The sequence below is a fragment of the Notamacropus eugenii genome, chromosome 3, assembly GCF_028372415.1.
Source record: "Notamacropus eugenii isolate mMacEug1 chromosome 3, mMacEug1.pri_v2, whole genome shotgun sequence".
Classification (NCBI taxonomy): Eukaryota; Metazoa; Chordata; class Mammalia; order Diprotodontia; family Macropodidae; genus Notamacropus; species Notamacropus eugenii.
In genome coordinates, this window is record NC_092874.1 from 378,605,615 (window position 1) to 378,622,684 (window position 17,070).

At 34.6% G+C, this 17,070-nt stretch overlaps 1 protein-coding gene across 2 annotated transcripts in view; it reads right to left on the reverse strand.

The window, feature by feature from the left end:
* Positions 1-17,070, reverse strand: part of USP22 (ubiquitin specific peptidase 22) — a 267,180-nt gene that overhangs the window by 85,556 nt on the left and 164,554 nt on the right. The window contains exons 3-5 of one of the 2 annotated variants that reach the window (XM_072597603.1): positions 16,085-16,198; positions 15,487-15,531; positions 10,100-10,201 (exon numbers count right to left, since the gene is read on the reverse strand). In XM_072597603.1, the coding sequence (XP_072453704.1) occupies positions 10,100-10,201; positions 15,487-15,531; positions 16,085-16,198 (261 nt within the window). The remainder of the gene's footprint in view (positions 1-10,099; positions 10,202-15,486; positions 15,532-16,084; positions 16,199-17,070) is intronic. The other variant, XM_072597602.1, reaches the window with a different exon arrangement.

The window sequence follows — 17,070 nt, forward strand, 5'->3', positions numbered from 1 at the left end:
TTCCATTGGGCTAATTCTGCTTTTGAAAGCATTCTTCTCCTCATTGGCTTTTTGAACCTCTTTTGCCAAACTGAGTTAGCCTATTTTTCAAGGTGTTATTTTCTTCAGCATTTTTTTGGGTCTCCTTTAGCAAGGTGTTAACCTGCTTTTCATGCTTTTCTTGCATCTCTCTCATTTCTCTTCCCAGTTTTTCCTCCACCTCTCTAAGTTGATTTTCAAAACCCTTTTTGAGCTCTTCCATGGCCTGAGCCTATTGAATATTTATTTTGGATGTTTGCGATACAGACGCCTTGACGTTTATGTCTTTCCCTGATAGTAAGCATTGTTCTTCCTCATCTGAAAGGATGGGAGGAGATATCTGTTCACCAAGAAAGTAACCTTGTATAGTCTTATTTTTTTTCCCTTTTCTGGGCATTCTCCCAGCCAGTGACTAGACCTCTGAGTTTCCTTTCCACACCCACCTTGCCTCCAGATCCACCCAGCCAGCACAGGGGGTCTGAGATTCCAATGCTGCTTTCCAGCCTCAGGGCTTTCAGTGGGGGCTGGGCTGCTATTCAGTGTGAGATTAAGTTCAGGTGCTCAGGTGGGGGGCAGGGCCACCACACAAGGCTCAGTTCCCTCAGGAGGTTTATGCAGAGGCCTTCAACTGCCCCCACAGCTGTCTCCCGAGGGGGCCCGAGCCATGGGGACACCCCACTCCCCTCTTGGGGAGCCAAAAAGACTCTCTCACTGACCTCCGGCGCCTGTGGCGGAGGGACCTGAATGGCCGCTGGAGATTCTGCCCCTGAAGCCTGCTCAGATCTGCTCCGCCTGGCGCCGCATGGCCAAGGCAGGGCTGGGATCCACTCCAGTCGAGGGCACGATGGACGACACCGCCCCCCCTCCCCTGCATTGGTCCTTCAGGTCTCTCTGGAACAGAAATCTCCTCCACTCCGCCGTTCCGTGGCTTCCGGTGCTCCAGAATTTGTTGGGAGTTCTTCTTTACAGGTATTTTATGGGCTGTGGGTCAGGAGCTAGCATATGTGTATCTTCTACTCGCCATCTTGGCTCCTCCCCCTAGATTAAACTTTCTTCAGATGATCCAGTTCTATCCTATTCCCATAGGAAACATTTTTTTGATAATACTAAAATAATCTTCAACCCAGTCCCCATAAGATTACCTCAAATTCTAAATCAGGAACATCCAAACGAACTTAAATATTACTATGTTATTATCTTCGATTATGCATAAAAACTTTTGCCTTTTCTCCATAAATCACCTGCACACAGTACCCCTTCCTACCTCCCCATACTTAACAAAATGCTTCACCAAATACTTCATTGAGAAAAGCAAGAGTAAGTCTCCTAATCTCTCTCCTACCCAGCTGTCCACAAAAATCAACTCAAAATAATTTCCCACACTCTCCTTTGCTCTAGTCTCAGAGAAAGGCAGACCCTTCTTGCAAATACCAACCCCTCTCTACCTCTATCCTTGAATTTCCCTCTCTTATCCCACAACTTTAATTTTTCTTATTCAATGGTTCCTTTCATAATATTTAAAAGCATGTCTGGACTGCCCCCATATTAAAAAAAAACCAACAAACCCAATCTTCCCTTGATTCTCTCTTTCCTCCTAGCTACAGTCCTCTCTCACTGCTTAGAACGCTTAGACAAAGTGATCTATACATATATTTCTTTCCTCCATTTCTCACCTCATACACTTCTTATTTTTACTTTTATATCCTCAGCACTTACCAGAGCACCTGCCTAGCACAAAACAATATTTAACAAACATCTTAAGTCAGTAGCCCTCAAATCAATTTAAATCACTCCTGAATTTGCCAAAGTAGTTAACTTCATAAAGAAATATAATAAATTTTAACCAGTTCCAAATATCAGGTGAATCAGGGTAACAAAATGTAAAAGTGAACTACTGATAACAGAATGGCAAGGTTTACTCCTCTCCATCAACTAGTTATTTCTTATTTCTTTATAAAGTTACTATACTACTTTAAATATTAAACCTTTTAAAGTAATTTGAATATTTCTGCTAGCTCAGAAGAAATTCCATCCATATTTTCCTTACTACACAATATTTTAATAATTCGGACTCAACTTGGATCTTCTGAATCTTATTTGAACCAGATTAACGTTTATCTTTATGGTTTTCCTAAAACAATTTTCTGTATACCACTAACATTCACCTGACAAACCAGGGGGCCTTAACCTTCTATGTGTGTGTGTCACAGACCCCTTCTCAGAGTAATGTTTTTAAATGTGAAAGAAATCAATTACATTGAAATAATTATCAAAATATTTTTAAAAACAAGTTCCTAAACCCCAGTTTAATAACTCCCACCATAAATGCAGTGCTTTGACCACTCATTTTTAAAATCACAATTTTAACCAAGGAGTTTCAGCCAACAAGGTAAGTCTGAGAAAACAACACTGAAAAATCTGCTATTGTCAAAGCCTTTTCAGTATTATTGCTGGGATCTACATTGTCCAATCACCTCATTAGGCTGTTAGGCAAGAAAGATATAAAGATTTTTAAAAAGACAAAGTTTCTGCTAGTATTGACATGTCCCTGTTTCCCCCTGCTTCCTTTACATGGGAGTTTTACTGTATGATTTATTCTCCTCATACATAGTTTGGTATAATACAACCTTGAAACCCACCAGCCACTGTTGGGAAGATACTGAGGGGTAGATTTTCTTCCAGAGGTTCAGTCCTCAACCTTTAGTCTCAGCACCAAAGAAGAGAATCTGGGCGGCTCTCCCTAATTATCTTAATGCTTTTGAGCATAATTCTTACTACTATTCAAGCTGGGTAAGCAGGAGGAGAGTTTAGTCACAAAAATCGCTTCGAATGCTAATTAGTGACAGGCAGATTCCCCAGTTAATTCCTCTTAAGAGTAAGAGGATGACACTGATCTTCTTGGGGTACTGATAGTTTTACGAGAAGTAGCTTGGGCTAGGAAAAGAGACTACAAAAGACCGTGGCTTCGCATTCATCCTCATAAATCCCTGTCTTCCCTTCTCAGATAAATGGATTGTTATTATCAGTTCAACAGGCTGAAGTAGTCTTTTCCTCAAGGGGCTGAGCCCATATTCTCAGATCATGAAGAGGGAAAAACAAAGATACTTAAGCTGTGAGGGTTCAGGGTTTTTTCAAGGAGCAAAAAGGAAAAGGATCATAAAGCTGACTGTTCATGGATAGCAGATTCAGAAATGACTCCAACTCAATAAAGAATCATTTCTTGTCTGTTAAAACATGACCAACTTTATTTTTTGCAAAGTCACTTAGTGCTTATTTTGCCTAGCACATCCCATCGCTATTCTTAAAGAAGCATTGCTGACACTATACAACTTCTGGGCAGTACAAAAGCCTATTTTTTCATCTTATTCCTGAACCATGTTTCCAGTATTTAATTTTTTAAACTAAGAAAAATTTGTTTTACATCCTTAAAAAAAGAAAAACAAAACCCTTATAAGAAGTATGTGGAGCTAAATAAATCCCCTCACTGACTAAAAATATATGTCTTATTGTCTGCATTTGGCTGTCTGAAGGTGACCAGAATGTGTCATCATCAAGCCTATGTACTCCTGATTAGTCAGCGAAGAACTCTTGCAAAGTCATTATCTTTACAAAGGTATTGTTAGTATGTACAATTTTACCCTGGTCCTGCTCACTTAACTCTGTATCAGTTTATCTTTCCAGGTTTCTCTATTATCTTTATAATGTTGTTGCTAGCATGTACATTTTTCTCCTGGTCCTTATCATTTCTGTCTATCAGTCTACACATGTCTTCTCAGGATTCTCTGAAATCACCCCTTTTGGTAATTTCTTACACCACAACAACATTCCATTTACATTTATATCTCATCATTTTTTCAGCCATTCCACACCTAAAGAACAAACACACACTTGGGTTTCAACTTTTTTCTTATAAAAGCTGTTTTAGGTACTTTCATATATTGGGGTCCCTGTTGACCCCTTTGGGGCACAGAACTTGTAGTGGCATGCACCACTCCTAATTCACAGTTTAGTACCTTTTGGGCATAGTTCCAAAATGACAACATTCCATAGCTCAATTAATAGTGCATTAATATATGTACCTGTTTTTCTGCATTTTCTCCAACATTTGTGATTTCTTTTTTTGGCAACTTTGCCCATTTGATGAGTGTGAGATGGAACCTCTGAGCTGCTTAATATGCACTTCTCTATTTACTAGTAATGGAGCATTTTTTATATGGCTAATGATAGACTGGATTTCTTCCTTATTTGAGAATTATCTGTTAATATCCTTTGATAAGCAAATGGGGAATAGCTCTTATTCTTTTAAATCTGAGTGATTTCCTTTTCTTTTTCCTTATATATCTTAGAAATGAAACCTTTCTCAGAGAAACTTGCTGCAAAGACACCCCACCCAAGTTAACTTTCTCTTATAATTTTAGTTACTTTGATTTAATTCGTATAGAAATTTTTGTATTTGGTACAGACAAAATTGGTCACTTTATCTGATGTTTAATATTACACATTTGGCACATATCTGACCTCAACTTATTTTTGACCTGACTGTTTTTCAGCTTCCCAGCAGTTTTTGTAGAATAGTGAGTCCTTATCCCAATAAATGGGGTCTTTACTGAATGCTGTGCCACTGTATTAATTTGCTTGGTTATGTTACGTAACTAATCTATCCCAACGATTGACTTCTCTGTTTTAAACCAATACCAGATTGTTTGGATGATAAGCACTTTGTAGTACAAAATTATGATGCTATTAAGCCCCCTTTTCATTATTTCTCTTCAGATTTTTGACCTTGTGTTCCTTCAAGAGTAAATTTCCTGATTACGTCTTCTAGATCTATGAAGTTACTCTTTGATAGTCAGATTCGTATTATATTTATCAACTATATTAATTTACATAGTATTATCACTTTTTTATTACTAGCTTGGCCTACTCATGAGCAATTAACATTTCTCAAATTATTTAGTTTTGCTTTATTCCTGTAAAGAGTGTTTTCCACTCATATTCATGTAGTTGCTATGTGTAATTTGGCAAATAGTTTTATCCCAAGTATTTTCTATATTCCATAGTTATTTTCAATGGCATTTCTCTATCTTTTCCTGTTGGGTTCTTCTGGTAAAAAAAATAAATATTAATGATTTATATGGATTTAATTCATATCCTGCCAACTTTTAGGGTTCGCTAAGTAAACAACTATGTCATCTGCAAAAGACATTGTTAATTTTGTTTCCTCTTTGCCTATACTTATTTCCTAATGTCTTTTTAAAAAATATTACTATATAGTTAGTCCTTCTAGCACTATGTTAAAAACTGACAGTGTTAATGGCCATCCTTGTTTAATGAAAAGATTTCTTGTTTACCCCACTTCACAGAATATTTACTCTTCATTTTAGATGAATAAAATTTACTTATTTTACCAATAAGTAAAAGCCTATTTATGCTTATATTTCCTACTGCTTTTAAGACAGAAAGCATTAGTTTATCAAAGTCTTTCCTGAATCTATTGATACAATCACATGAACCGAATTGTTATTTTACTGAAATGGTCTATTTCTTGTACACCTTTGGTAAACTTGTACCAACCTTTCAGTCTTGGAATAAATCCAACCTAGTCATAATGAACAGTCTTTGGGGATATGTTGTTACTGTTTCTTTGTTAATGTTGCATTTTAAAATTCATATTCATTAGGGATATTTGTCTGCAGTCTTCTTTTTAGACGTTCTTTGTTTTAGGTATAAAAATCATATTTGTATTGTGAGACAATTTGGTAGAATCCTAATTTTTCCTATTTTTCTTATACACATAAGTGATACCAGGGTTTTTTCTTTGGAAGTTCATTTATGTCTAGTTTAACTACTACTTCTGAGATTCCAAGCATCAGCTTTATTAGCACAGAGTTGGACATATGAATTTTTAATAATTTTCTTAATTTCTTCATTTGTTGTGAATTATCCTTTTCATTTTTGATAAAACGCAATGTGGTTTTCTGCTTTCTTCTTTTAAAAATGAAATGACATCTGTCCATGTTATTGGTTTAAAAAATCCCACCTCCTTGCTATTATCATTATCTGTTATTCATCCCATATTCAATGGGATAACATTTTACTTTCAGTTTTAATTTCTTTTTTTGATTTTCAGAATTTCTTGATAGGAATTTACTGGGTTTTTTAAATTTGTGAATTTTCTAGTATTTTTATTGCATGCTTACTTCACTAATCTATTCTTTCTCCCTTTTGTTAAAGGAAGAGCTTAGAGATCTAAACTGTCCTATAAGGAATGTTTTGACTGCCATCCCTCAAATGTTGGTATGTTCTCACATTGTTTTCATTATCTTTTGCAAAATTATCTTTTCTATGGTTTGTCCTCTGACCCATCAAGTGTTTAGAATTTAATCCTAAAATCTGTCTCCCAATAATTTTTAATTCTTTCTTCAAAACACTTTTATTGAATACAATTTTTATTACACTATGGACCAAAAAGGATGTTTTAATATTTCTATTCTTCCACATTTATCTGTGATGTTTTAATGTCATAACGTAAGATCAATTTTTATAAAAGTGGTACATAGTAGCAAACACATATATTCTTTTCTATTCTCATTCAGTAATCCCTAATCATAGATTTAACTTTTCCAAATTTCTATTCAGGTCCTTCAAACACATTTATTATCCCCTCTTATACCCACATTTATGTTAAGGTTACTAAGTATTAAAGTAAATGTTGACTTAATTTGGGGAATATTAACAGATTTTCTCTTTATCCTCTACAATGGAAGCTGCTGTGCAAGTTAAGTTATTTTCATGCTGATCTTGAAATACTTATTATACAAATGACAATAATAGATAATGAAATGTCCCCTGAAAGTATGTTTTTGGTGTCTTTGGGTCTATAATACAACCAACTCTTTCATATAACTCTTCAACAATAATCTATCAAGGCATCCTTCCATTGAGAAGCAATTTCCTTTTGTCCCCTATAGTGAGAATGTCATGATTTATTTAATTCACTTCCCTAAATAATATATCAAAAACATTTATTAAGCCCCCTATTGTGTGCCAGGTATTGTACTAAACGCAAGAGATAAAAATGAAACAGTTCCTGTCAACCAAGAGTTTACATTCAATCAAGGGAAATACAGAGGCATATAGAAAATGTATGTAAAATAAATATAGGGTACTTTGGGAAAGGAAGGGCACAAGCCCTTGCAGGCAAGAATAAAGGCTTCATGTAAAAGATGGTACTTGAGCTGAGTCTTGAAGGAAGAAGGAGATTGTATGAGGAAGCAGAAAATGTAGACTGAATCAGGAGACCCTGAACAAAATTCCAACCAGATGTGGCCAGTATCTATGCCCTATACAAGATGTCATATCTCTAACTTTGATGCCCATTGCACAGGCTGTCCCCATCAACGGAATGTTGTGTCTCTTCTCCTTCACCTTTGAGTCCCTTGCTGCATCTAAGGCTGGGCTCAAGTATAGTGCCCTAAGAGAAAGGGTTTCCTGATCCACCTAGTTGTTAGCAGCACCATCTGCTGCGCCAATCTGAAACCCAGAACCACTTCTCAAGTGATCCATATATTTTCCCAAAGGAAATAAAAGTAGAATTGCTGGTAAGAAAGAAAGCTCGTATGACAGTTTATCTTAGCTCTAAAAAAAAAAAAATTAGTATAGTTGCTCTTTATTAACTATTAAAAAAGAAGAGCAGATTTATCAGACAAAGATTTTTTAGGAGTAATAGGCAATATGCAGCTCAGGTATATGTCATAATTCTTGGCAGATATTTCAGGCTCAGGGATATCCAATTAAACCAGCAGAAATTATGACTACAACAGTCCTCTGAATGATTTATCTTCTTACATGACTGAATATATCTACTAATGTACAGTTTATTGTGGGTCAATTAAAAAACTTTTCATTTTTAGACTACAGCATTAAAATACAGTGATGTTTATTCCGTAAATAGCTTGTTTGCAGAGTCAAAACTCAAAGCAGATAAATAAGTATTAGGATTATGATAGGAAGATTCTTAAGTAGGTATATATTTAGCAATATCTCGGAATGAAAAAAAAGATTCAAGGACAAAAGTATTTTTTTCTTGGTCTTAACACGTACACATCCAGTGAATATGTACATAAGAAAGCAAATCTTTTTCCTTTAACTATAGCTGAAAGTACATTAAATCCCATGTGTGCTTTGATTTTTTTCCCCATCTCCTTTTAAAGTCAGGCATATAGACAGCTGAAGGGCTCAGTAGGAGAAATTATTAAAGCATGTCTACCCATAAAAAAAGATCAGTCACTTTCCTGATTTCCTGCGTTGGGTGAGTATTTTTCTTCTTTTATAGTGCATAATAAAGTTTCATAAACTTGAACTATCTCTTTTAACAGTCTGAATTAAAAGAAAAAAACTAATCATAATCCTTTCGACATGGTAAAAGTAGAAGAGAAGAATGAAATAAAAAAAGAAACTCCTTATATTCAGAAACAACATGTTACATATCTATCTCTGAATTTTAGTGCAATGATATTCCCTGCCTTTTCTGAGTAATTATGCATAAACCCCAAAATTACACTCTGCACTGCTGGAGTAGGAGGACTGAGTTGTGTTGCAGATGGAAAAGTCACATAGTGCTTTCAGTGATCTCAAATCACCACAAAAGACAAATCCCCAATGTCAATATATCTCCCAGAGATGCTATATCACCAGATATTATGGAATACCCATAATCTCAGAAAACCAGAAATTACAAATAACCTAAGAAGCAATGGAAGTACACACACTGGGAGTAAGCAGATTGTAAGAGATCAATCACGACAAGCTCACAAAATAAAATATTAGTAAGGATAGTTTTGTAAGGGAAGGAGGCAAGTCAGCTGCATATCAATTATGAAACAACATGTGGCAGACTTTAATGGCACATTGGTACCGTGTTCCACCAATTCTAAATGAATAAGAGGAAGTTTCCTATGGCACTGGTTGAATGTTTTGTGGATGATATATCATCAAAATTAGATTTGTGCACAAAACATACCTTCTTAAACAATGGTAATTAGACTATTCCATTTAACACCACTTTATGTTTCCAACATGTTAGTCAATTCTAATTACTAGAAAATATTCTTAACATGAATTATTTCCAGTTTCCTCCTTAATATTACTGGTTTCTTAATCCCAAATTTCACAGGTAAATTTTTGTATTATTTATGTTTTAGCAATGACCTCAGCTGTTAATATAGATGATGACTCATTAAGTATTATAGGAGGGATTCATAAATGAAAACAATCTTATTTTGAAAGTATAGCATTGCTAACAAATCACTAGTTAAAAATTCTATTCTCTCTACATTTTGGTCCACAAATATTTTTTTTCCACATTGGTAGACCAATTCTAAGAGTTAAATGGAAAGGTGTTTTATTTATTCTGAAAGCCTCCAAATATAGGTACATAGGAACCAGATTAACAAAGGATGAGATTCCTATCCTAGAGCAGCAAAGAGTCTGCTACCCTTGGAGTTCTCACCTAGATAAGAAAGGATGCATAGTTCAAGAACAGGATGGATTCTTTTGTGTTATACACACACACCCCCACCCCCACCCACCCCACACCACACACCCCTCCACACCCACCCTCTGAAAAGGAGGACAAGAGAAGCATAATAACAAGTGAGTTGGGGAATACATTTTCCAATATTTATAGTAACTGAGTAAAACGTGGAAAACACATTTTAAGATAAAACTTGATCGTGAAAGGCAACTCTTTATAACTTTGCAAGTAGCTCACAAGGTGGTGAAGAACATAGCACACTGGGTTTGGAGTCTGTCTTCAAACACTTACTATATGACACTAGACAAGTTATTTAAATTTCTTCTTCTGTAAAATGGGGATAATAATAACAACGACTTCCCAGGATCTTTTTGAGGATAAAATGAGAGTACCTGCATAGGGCTTTGCAATTCTTAATACATAATTTACATAATTAATACTTAATTTAAATAATACATAATCCAGCAAATGTTAGCCACTATTATTACTGTGGATGTTGTTACTATTACAACAAAGGAATGATTAGAGATCTTTTCCTTCACTTACCTATGGTACAATTTGTGGTTATTTTTCTCCGCTTCGGGTTATGTCGAAGCAGTTCTAGCTCCCGTTTGGTTGGCTCCCAAGTTGAATACTTCTCTCCAATGCCTGAAAAGATAAAAGAAAGTTTCACAGACCATTAGGTATGATTCAACAAATGTGTTCAAATAAAAGATATGGTACAGTGTCCAGTAAGTTGAATTTAACATATGTAGCCCTCTAATTTCTATTCTGTTTTTTGTCTCACTTCACGCTCCCATTTTTAAAAACATAAATATTCAATAAAAGTAATAACAGACTTTGACATTAACTAAAAGGAATGATGAAGTTAAAAAAAATTTTCCAATAATTTCTAAGAAGTATTTCTACCTATAAACAGAGGGGGAAAAAATTCTAAATTAAGCCTATTTTAATACCAATGCTATTCTGATCTTGTTTGTTAGTCAAGAATCCCCTAGACTTTTGGAGAATTCAGAAACTTCATGGCACCAACACAATCAGATTACTCAAGATCATCTACAGATGGTAGAAGTCAGTTTGGATTAATACTTCTTCACTATATTAAAACTGACACATACTTTTGAAAAAGTTTAAATGGGTCCAATTTACTGGACAACTGAATCCTATAAAAGATGCAATGCAAAACTAACAATAACTAAAAAGCAAACAAGCGAATTATATATACATCTTATGCAGAAATGTGAAGTGTCTATATGTTGGAGTCCTAAATTTTTAATATGGTTCAACTATAGCATTATAGCATCATATCAGTAGTAGATAAGTGCATTAGAATACAACAAAAAATCTGTTTTCTGAGGATGCGCATTTTGTAGAATCACTTAATTTAAAAATTTTTATTTATTTTTACACAAAGCAATATATTCTGATTTAATTGCAATTATGTTATAGACATTTTTCTGAGGAATGATAAAATAGGAAGCTGAAGTCAGAGAGAACAAAAACCAAGAGGACAAACAGCAAATGTGACAGGTTAATGCGTACAGAATCTGTGCTTCCACTAGAATTTGAAACAGAAAAACCATAGCAACAATGAAGACCTGAGAGCTGACCAACTACAGCACTGCTGCAGTACTATATGCAGAAAAAAAAGGAATTGCTATGCAACACCAGTGAGAGTGAGTCACACAAAAGCATGTTGGCTTTAAGAGACAGGCAATTTATTTCAAAACTAAGGATTAAAGTCAATTAGAGTTCAGTATTTCCTATACAGAATGCATATTGCTAATACTATGGTGCAGAAAATAAATTATAAATCACACAAGAAAAGAAAAGAAAAGGTACAGAAAGTACTGCTGAAGGCTTACACACATTCTGCATGGTACAAGTCAATTTTGGAGAAGTCTCTGATCTTCATTTTCAGAAACAGCCATGGCTGATAGCAAGTTAACCCAACAAAAATGAGTCATGCCCTGCTTGCTTCCCCTCAACCTTGCCACCATTCCCCCAAAAGGTTTTGTATGAGATTTATCCATACTCATAATCTACTGAAGTACATGATTGCAAAGATATGCCTCTCTCTTAGCTTTATTTTACTTTTATCAGTTGAGTATATTTTGATCCCAAGCACAAGAGATAATGAAAATTCACTATCTGTTCTAATTTTTATCTTTACTCCCATTTACCCAATGATTCTCCCCAAAATATCTGATTCATTTGTTCCTGTACTAGTTTCTATGTGCATAAAGCAGCGTGGAAAAGAGTATTATTGAGAGGGAACACTCAGAGTCCCTGTAGAAGACAATACAAATTTGCTGTAAGTTTTCTTGGCAAAATGCCTAACTAAACCACGTTAGAGAGGTGAGTCAGAAGAATCAGTTACTAAACTTGAGTTTATATTTAGGTTTTTTTTTTTTTGTTAAACCACAACACACTGGTAATTCAGTAAAAAGTGAAAATGTCCCAAAACATAGATATACTGATGCGTTTTACAAGAAAAAAACAGAAGAATCCTATTATTATTGATGTAAATACTGGAATACTCTTGGAAAATACAAACCAGAGTAACACATACAACTGCTTTATACATCATGAAGGAAGACATGAATTTTGTTTCATAAGTAATTAAATTTATGGTATTAATGACAAAAAAACAAAGAGCAAGATAAATGCCCCAAAATGACACAGGCACAATGCTTTTCCTTCCAGGTTCTTTTGCATCACTTAAAATCACCAGCTTTTAAAAAATCAATTTAGATCTTAGAACAGTAGAGAAGCCCTTGCAGAGAAAAAAATCTGTATGTAAAAAAAAAAAATCATTCTGAATTCTTCCATAGTTCAAAGACAGAAGAATTTTAGTTTTCTCCCCTCATCAAAAAAGCACATGAATAATAACAATTTGCACTAAAGTCACACTAAACTTTTTCCCTAAGATAAAAACAGCAAATGTAATGAAAAATTAACTCAAAAATAAAATAAGGACAAAATTAATTTCTCTAACAACCTTTTGCAAACATAGACTAGCACTTAGGTAAGATCACCTTTTAAATGAAAACTTAATAAACTTGTCTAAAAAAATTAATGCAATCATAGTACGAGTATCCAACTACACATTTTTAATTAGAGTTGAGCTATTTTATGTGGGACCAGACCAAGGTTAACCACAGGATAAAGATTCCTTGGTCCAACTTCATGAGTAAGCATACCTGCACCAAAACATGACTTACATTTTATTTGGAATACAAAAACAGATGTTATTTTTTGTAAGTTTGAATCTTTTGTTCCCTGATTTTGTCTCATTTCTCTATGAATCTGATGTTGTTTAATATATCTATCTTATCTAAATTAACCAATTCTAATTTATGAGAACAGTAGAATTATTTGTTTGATTCCTCTTCCTTAATGCCTTCTCAAAGGTGACAACCATTTAATAGCTTTGTAATGCTTTTATAGTTTAACACTTTAAATTTGGAATAATTTATTGGAATAATGGAATTTAACTTGTAATTTTACTCAGTGGCTACTCTGTGGCTTAATGTTAGTCAAATTTTAATAGTTACATGCTATTTTGTTACTTGTGAAGTAGCACAAGGAACAGATGAGAACAGATACAAGAACATATAAAAATAAGCATAAGAAATTTATTTATGGTAACCTTTTTATATAAAAAGTAACAGAACAAGCTGTGACTAAAAGTTAAAGTCTTAGGTCCCAATGGTTGCCCTATTCAACATTTTTTGCTTTGGAACCAAACCATATTATTCCAAAGAAAGATTAAAAATAAAAATAATCTATAATTATCAATAGCTTTTAGGGGTATCATATGACATTCCTTTAAAACAGGGATTCTTAACATTTTTGTATGTCATGGATCCCTTTGGCGGCCTAGGGAAACTTATCAACTCCTAATGAATATAATGTTTTTAAATGCATAAAATAAAACACATAAGATTACAAAGGAAACCAATTATATTGAAATACAAATTCATGGGTACCAGTTAAGAATCCCTGTTTTTAGGAAAGCTGCAACTGGGATTCTTGGGTCTGCAACTGATAGTAAACAGTTTTAGTCAAAGAATTAAGAAAGGCAGTCCAATTCTCAGTTGATAATCCATTAGACAATCATCACGCACTGAAAGAGGTTTTTCAATATAGCGGTTATTGAAAATGGTTGCTGACTTCTGTTTTGCCCATGGAAACAAAGCAAATTATTAAAATGCCATTTGCAGCAGGCTTAGCTCAAACAGAGGCTCTTTAAAGAGGCCAAGTTTGCTGAGGAGTACAGTTAGATGAGTAACTAGCACAAACTTCAGACTCCTTAAATGTTTGATGTTTGTTTTTCCCCCAAATTGTCACCACAAAGTTTTCCCCGGTAAAGGGGGACAAAAAGTCAGTTGTGTGACACTGCAATTAATTCTGAGCAATTGTTTTGTTCTAGTAGTTAACTCCCAGGACAATAACTTTTAAAACAGGAACATTCAGAAAATGAGCAGAGACTCAATGCAAGGCATGAAGTTCTGTCCCAGGCAAACACAGGAAAGCACTTTGAGAAGGAAAAAATGTCATCCTGGTAGTTCCGTGTTCAAAAACCTGGTATCATCTTACCCCTGCTACAGATTAAATTGCTCTACAATCTACCAAGAGGGATATAAGAGCAAACAGATTTTTTTTATTATTATTATTAGAAACTTAACTTGGAGACTTTGTTAGAGACTCAAGTTAGCTTAGATTTCCTCAATCTACCAAGAGTTTTCTAATATTTGGTGGGTATTCCTGTGGCTATGATATTAGAAAATGAAAAGTGACATTGGACAGTGAGAGAGCATAAATGGGAAATGGTCACTTCTGTAGGCAATTTAGACTTAATACTAAAAAAGTTTCTATGTTAAAAGAAAACAAATGCTATGTAAATGTGTTTGTTGTCACTGGCACTCAAGAGAAGGAGAAGCAGCATAAGCTTGGTGGACAGAGGACTGACTTAGCTTCTCCTTTGTTCTACCTCCAGGCTGGCTGAGAAAACTCTTAACTCCAAAGGATTTTTATTACCTATAAAAAGTTGCCTTCCATTCTTCAGACAGACCTCAGGAAGACACAGTAAAAAAGATTCCAGGTCTTAAGAACAATTGCTCTTAAGTGAAGATATTTTGCTAACATCTCAAACTTGCAAGTCTACTTGGAATGACAAAAATATCTTTGGATCTATTCCCAGAGTGTCATGCTATTTCAAAGCCATATATTAAAAAAAGAGAAGTCTCAGAAGAGGATCCTATTAGGGACTTCTATTCTTCCCCTAATCCCCTAAAAAAAAAAAAAAGTCTAACATACAGGAAAGACAGAAAATATGGCCATTCGTTTTTTAGCTGATCAGTCTTGGTCACTATTGGCCAGTGTTCTCACAAACAGCAACAGCACTGGTATTACCAACTATGTCATTTAATTACATAAGGCAGTAAGTAACCAATTTCATGAAAGAACTGGACAACATGGTAATTCACTAGTCCAAAGTTATTCAGGTTTTCTATTTTGTGAATTTTTGGAAAATATCTGTAATAGATACATTCAATAGAATACTGAAGCCCTGAATACAGACCAAAAGCTGGCAATTCCATTTTTAAGGGGAAAAAAAATCAGTCACTGAAACCTCAAAGTGAGTTTTGTAGATCATTTAAAAAAACAAAAATACTTTAACATCAATTATCGCACCTGTTTTCAATCTTATATTCCCTAAAAAGGACTGTTTTGGAGCAGCTCGATTATGACAGGGATTTTCCATATAATTATTTATGTATGTATTCCTAAAATCTTTTTTGCAGAAAAGACAATGAACTGCTATTCTAAAGTTGATCTCTTAACCATCATTTTTGCCTTAAAATGGCAGGATAATTCCCCAAAGGGACGCTCATTAGTTAAGTGTGTCATCAGCCCGTGCCTCTTACCTGTCATTGTACACTGGTAGTGAGAAACCACTGTTGGGGTGAAGGCTAAAAAAGAAAAATTAGGGAAAGCAAACTGAATAATAAAACAAATGTGTGCATAGATATTTTTGTGTGTAAATATAACTCTACAAATACATAATATAGACATGGTTTGTGTATAAAGAAAAGGAAAGTGACAGCAAGTGAGTAATCTCTGTGTGTGAATGTGTGAAGGCACAAGAGATAAAAATCAGACACATATAAAGAAGGCATTTCACGTGAGGGGAACAGACTCATTACCTAAGGCTTAGTTCTAAAATAGCTACTTGGTAGATCATTACATTGTCCATCGGATAAAAAAATTCACTTTGGTGACATAATTTTATCTTAATCAAGACACTTATCTAATTTTTTTAAAAGCAGTTTTGTTACAATTTTGAATAGTGCATATTTTAAGCAAACAGCCTAACTTCCTAGAAAGCAATACTACCCATCCCCCAACTTTCACCACTGTCTCTGGAGATTTCTCTCTTCCCCTTACTGGTTTTTGCCAGTGACAGATGTAAGGGACTAGAATGATTAATCAATAAATTAGGCAGATACTTAAGGAAAACCAAACCTTGTAATTTCCAAGCTTTCCGTTGTTCTTCTTTGGCAATTTGTTCCATGTCTTTGTCGTATATGTAATCCTGACACATAAAGCAGTATATACCCCCATACAAAAGGTCTATGGCTGCAATGAGAAGAGAGGGAAGGGGAGGGGGAGGAGAAAGACACAAATTTTAATTAGGAATTGAAAGATAACTTGCTCTTTAGCTTTTCGCAGGCCTGAAAGTTTATATATTTAACATTTATTTTTAGTGTTGCCTAAACCTTAAGTCATAGAAATCTCCTACTATAGTATTTTTATTCCATTTCAACACAGGTACCCATGCATATGAGGGTAATTTATTTCTTTGTCATTCTCTGGCTTTCTGCCAATCCCAGCAAGCCAATCTTATAAATACCAAATTCTTGAGAACCTAGTGCTTTTTACTTTAACGTGAAAATGGTATTTAAAACATGAGCAAAGCTATCATTAACAGCAATAGTGAATGTAGATACTGATGGTTAACTGATTTGTATTGAATTCATTAATATTTTCTTGGGATTCTCACTAGTACAGAACAGTCTAAGAATATAATGTCTATTTGTATATACTCTGACTCCAAGAAAGGCAAAATATTTTAAGCTGAAGCCATCTAGTTGGTTTTGGAAAATCAAATGTGGTATGTAGTACGGCTTTATTACTGACCAGGTGACCTTTGGGGTCAGATCCCTTATAGAGAATATCAAAAGGATAAATGAAATAAACAAGTGTTTTGAGCTCAAAATAACGGCATCAGTGACTTGACCTTTGGGAGATGCATATTAAATTTAGGTATAATTGAGTTGCTTTAGAACGACAACAATCACAAAATTTCCAAACATTTAAAATACTGTTTTATTTTCTTCAAAAGAAAAACTTCTTGCAATTAGGATACGGTGAATTTCAAATGGAGAGGAGCAGTTAGAACTTGGGCCTAGCAAATGAGTGGGGTCTAGGCCTGCTTCTGATATAAGTCA